The 4,348-nt window shown below is 49.0% G+C and overlaps 1 protein-coding gene across 1 annotated transcript; it reads right to left on the bottom strand.

The window, feature by feature from the left end:
* Positions 1-2,494: 2,494 nt before the first annotated feature.
* Positions 2,495-3,373, bottom strand: LOC125495609 (uncharacterized). The gene has a single exon (XM_048640377.1). It carries the CDS (start codon positions 3,371-3,373, stop codon positions 2,495-2,497), a length of 879 nt encoding a protein of 292 aa, XP_048496334.1.
* Between the last annotated feature and the right edge of the window lie 975 nt (positions 3,374-4,348).

The raw sequence follows: 4,348 nt of genomic DNA, 5'->3' as shown, positions 1-4,348 counted from the left end.
TATGATTGGGTAAGTCAACTTACCTCATGACTCAGATTAGGGGAGTATTTATAAGGAGCCCGTCGAGGCCTGTATCCAAGTAGGATTATGTTATTATTGGAATATTCCTCCGGATATCCCTTTAGGATAGTCTCTTATCCTATGCTGAACTTCTATCTTTTAGGCCCGTAGGCAATGGTAGATGGAAGTGGATCAGGCTCAAGCCTTTGGTAAAAGGCCCGGAGAGGGATGCCGACTTGGCATCTTATTTGAACCGGCATGACGAAGTCGCCGGTTCTGTAGTAGGCGTGTGTGACCATAGCAATACGTATCGGTCCAGCTAGACCAGTATGGAACGTAGTCAACCCCCAAACAACTAACCCCCAAGCCGGTATATCTAGCATAGACGTAACCTGCTTAGTAGGTTTCAAACTGACATGGGTAGAGCTGACTTGAACTGTAGTGGGAACATGAAGCATTGTCAGAAAATTTTAATCATCGCCTCGATATCCGCGCCTACTGTCATAGCTCATTAAGAGAAGTTGCTTCACAGCTGGGTACCATTCAATACCACATGGCGTGATCAGGACGGGAAGATGAAGAGTCGCCTAATCCCAACCGTGATTTCTTCTATAAATAGGCTTTGAGCGACCTGCGTTCTTCACTTCTCACAATATCGCATTGGCTCTGATATTCATAACAGACTTTCTCTCTCCTAGCTGATCCTTTGCATTTCTTGACGGTTCTAATCAAATTCTTTCCTTCCGGCTTTCACGTACTCTCGGATACCGGCTCATTCCTTCTTCCACTTTTTCTTCCAAGTATTTCCTCAGAATCTTTTCGTTGTCTTTCATACCATCTGTTTTATTATGTCTTCCGACTCAGAGTCTGAAAATATCTCTAAAAGTACTTATGTCATGACCGATAGTGACATAAATTATGATAACGATACCTCAAACTCCATTGAACTTATTGACTCACCGGTAATGGACATATCAAGGGAACATAGATGTAAAAGCCACCATGAATGTAGCACATCCGGTAGGCTAGATAGTGAATCCCCTTTGCGTGCTTCCCCCTTAGGAGCACTAGTGAATCTTATCCAAGCATTAGGAGTGCCGATTTACGGCCAATACGGAACCATCCGTGGACTCGCCGAACATTCCACATAACTGTTTCCCAACAACGGGCCTCCTTCCCCTAAACCGATAAGAATAATGGAGATAGGAGAGACCTCGGCCAGACCGGTACCAAAGGAGGTGGCGGTCTCGTTCGTAGATTCGGACGAAGTTGACAGCGTGGTCCGGGCTTTGGAAGAGTCCGATGACGAGTCGACCACTATTGAGGCCTTCGATGATGAGGGCCGAGAGAATCCTCCAGAGGTTATTCCCGAGGAGTCAAATGAGGAGGGCCTGGCTGAGCTATACATGCTGCCTAGCGAAGCCGGCAACGCGATATTCGTGCAGGTAGATGGAGACTGGGTAGCTATCTGCCGTGAGAATAAATTTCTTATTAAGGGACCAGAGTACTTTGCCTTCCCCGACGAGTATAAGCTAGTGCTCCCGACCTCCGGAAGCCGTGTGACTGCCTGCCCTGTCGGCCTTGTCGCTATATATGCGCACATGTTGGACTTTGGACTCCGGTTTCCCCTAGACCCATTCTTTTTAAAAGTCTTCCGGGCCTGGAACATTTGCTTGGCCCAACTAACGCCTTTGGGATGGCGGAATTTGATGGCATATGCCTGGCTGGTCCGCTACAAAGGCTTTCCGGAAACCTTGAACCTTTTCCACAAACTGCACTGGATCAAGGAAGATGGTTCAGCCAAAGGGAAACGGGCAGGGAAGAAGAAGAGGTCCCGGTCTGACGAGACTGAAGGTCAGGGAGGTTGGATGTCCCCATAAACCAAGGCGGGTAAACTGGCAGTGTACCCAAAGCCTACTTCTCTCAAACATTGGAGGGAGAGGTTCTTTTGGGTTCAGGTCCGTGAGGACTTCCCCTCGCGTCGTCAGTGGTCTAGGCCGCGATCCCGGATGGAGCACATTCCTGACAGGGGTCTGACCCGCCGAGAGCGTGAGGCTTTCAACTTTTTTTGATGCAACCTCAATACCGGCTACTAGGGGGGCCAAGAGGATTCCGGTACCTAAATTCTGGCTACCTCATGCCAGCTATGTATTCAGTAATCCGGCCCTCTATGCCCTAGGTTTTTGCACTGCTAAGCCACATGGTGGGTTTATGTTTGTATAAATGCTCTTGTTTTCTAACAGCAAGGAACCATCTCGTCTGCGGAGAATGCGAAGATGTCGGCATGATCTCGCAGCAAGGTGATTAGATTGATCTTAACCTCTTCCGCCAAGTCTGCTCCAATCTTCACAGTTCTTTCCGGCCTGTCCAGCTCTAGGCTTACCTCCTCCGTTTCTCCTTCTGGGCTAGGTCTCGGCTGATCTGCCGGCCTTCCCTCAAAATTCTCTATTGACAGATCTTTCTTGGCCTTATTCTCCATCCTTCATCGCTTCCGCTATGATGGTGGTGTGTCAGCAGGACGCTTATGATCAGAGTGCCTGAGGGCGATCAGGTAGCAAGCCCTTGTCGACTCTTGGCTCCCTCTGATTTTCTCCGAGTTGCCGTCATTTGAGGTGTATACCATTATAAGATGATAGGTAGATACCACAGCTTGGGCATCATGAATCAAAGGTCGTCCGATGACGGCGTTGTACGCTGCCGGGACGTCAACAACAAGGAATTCCACTATCAGGTCCCTAGATTGAGATCCCTCCCCCAGTTTTACTACCAGCTTAATGGTTCCTTCCGGGACGACAGATGCCCCTGTGAAATCGATGACAAGATATGAGACCGGCTTCAGACATGAAATCTGCAGAGATGACAAGTCGAAGCCCATTTTCTCGAATATCTCCTTGTATAGGATGTTGGCGGAGCTTCCACCATCCAGCAGCACGCGATGCACCATTGCAGTTGATATCTGCAGAGATACTACCAAGGGATCATCATGGGGGTAGACAGTTCCCTTAGCGTCCTCTGACGTAAAAGCTACGGATGTCATGGCTGGTGGTGCCGGGCATTTCCCCGTGTTGTGGTAGTTCACTTGGTGCCTCGCCTCTTTTAGCCTAGCTTTGGCACCGTGTATACTTCCACCTCGTGTCGGCCCTCCAGATATGACAGGAATTTCATTGATCCTGTCTTTCACTGACCTCCTGTTACCGTTTTCTTCCTCTCCAGATGGAGACTTAGGGTCGATCCTGACTTGGTACTGGGTGAAGTAGCCTCTTTTGATGAGGTCTTCCATCCCGTGCTTGAGGTCTTTAAAGTCTTCTGTTATGTGACCGTAGTCCCTGTGAAACTCACACCACTTTGATTTATCCCGACCCTTGTAATACATCTTCCTGGGCCTCCGTCATTTATCATCCGCTTTGTGCAATTCATATATATGGGCCCGGGGTGTTGTGAGAGGAGTGTAATCGTGGTATACGTCGGGTCTACCTTCGTGGCCCTTCTTCACTGAGTTACTTTCCTCCCTTCGGTTGGAGGTGTCCGGTTTCTTATCCTTCCGATACTTATCGTCTTTGCGATCTTTTTCCTTATCTTTTTCATCTGCTGCCGGCCTTTTAGCATTTGACGCCTTGTCAAACTCTTCCCCTCGGATGAAGTCATTTTCCTTGCCTAAGACCTCTGTTAGGCTTGTCAGCTTTTTGCAACCTAAATAGATTCTGAAGGTAGTTCCTTCCTTTAAACCCGTCATGAGGGCTAGAACGGCAACTTCTTGCTGCAGAGTTGGGATGGTGACGGCTTCTGCGTTGAAACGTCCTACGTAATCGCTCAAGCTTTATGTCTCCCCCTGCTTAACCGACATCAGCTCGCCGGTAGTTTTCTCCCTGCGCTTGTTACTAACAAAGTGTGTGACAAACATGGACATGAGCTGGCGGAAATCAAAGACTGTTGCCGGTAGTATGCTCTTGAACCAGGTTTGGCCTAGCCCAACTAGTGTAGAGGGGAACACCTTACACCACACGGAGTCAGTGTCGGTATACAGCAGCATGTGCCCCTCAGAAGCCGATATATGATCCTCCGGATCAGTCTTGCCGTCATACTTACATGTCGGCATTTTGATCTTCTCCATGGGCTCTTTACAGTATAGCAGTGGAGAAGAGTGAGTTCCGCAAGGATATCGGCGTTCGCCGCCTGTATTCACTTACCTTTCTAGGGTGGGAAGATTGCTGCTGGACTTCTGTTTCCAGAGCTTCATCTTCTTCCTCTTCCCCTACCTGCTCCGCGAGGGTCTTGGAGTTGGCCACCTGATCCTGGTCATTCCGGCCTCTGTCTCCCTGGCGGCCTGTCCCCAGTGAACTAAGTTTTC

This window comes from Beta vulgaris, chromosome 3 (assembly GCF_026745355.1).
Source record: "Beta vulgaris subsp. vulgaris cultivar EL10 chromosome 3, EL10.2, whole genome shotgun sequence".
Classification (NCBI taxonomy): domain Eukaryota; kingdom Viridiplantae; phylum Streptophyta; class Magnoliopsida; order Caryophyllales; family Amaranthaceae; genus Beta; species Beta vulgaris.
The sequence above is the reverse complement of the archived record's forward strand: the minus strand, read 5'-3'. Positions and strand labels throughout refer to the sequence as shown.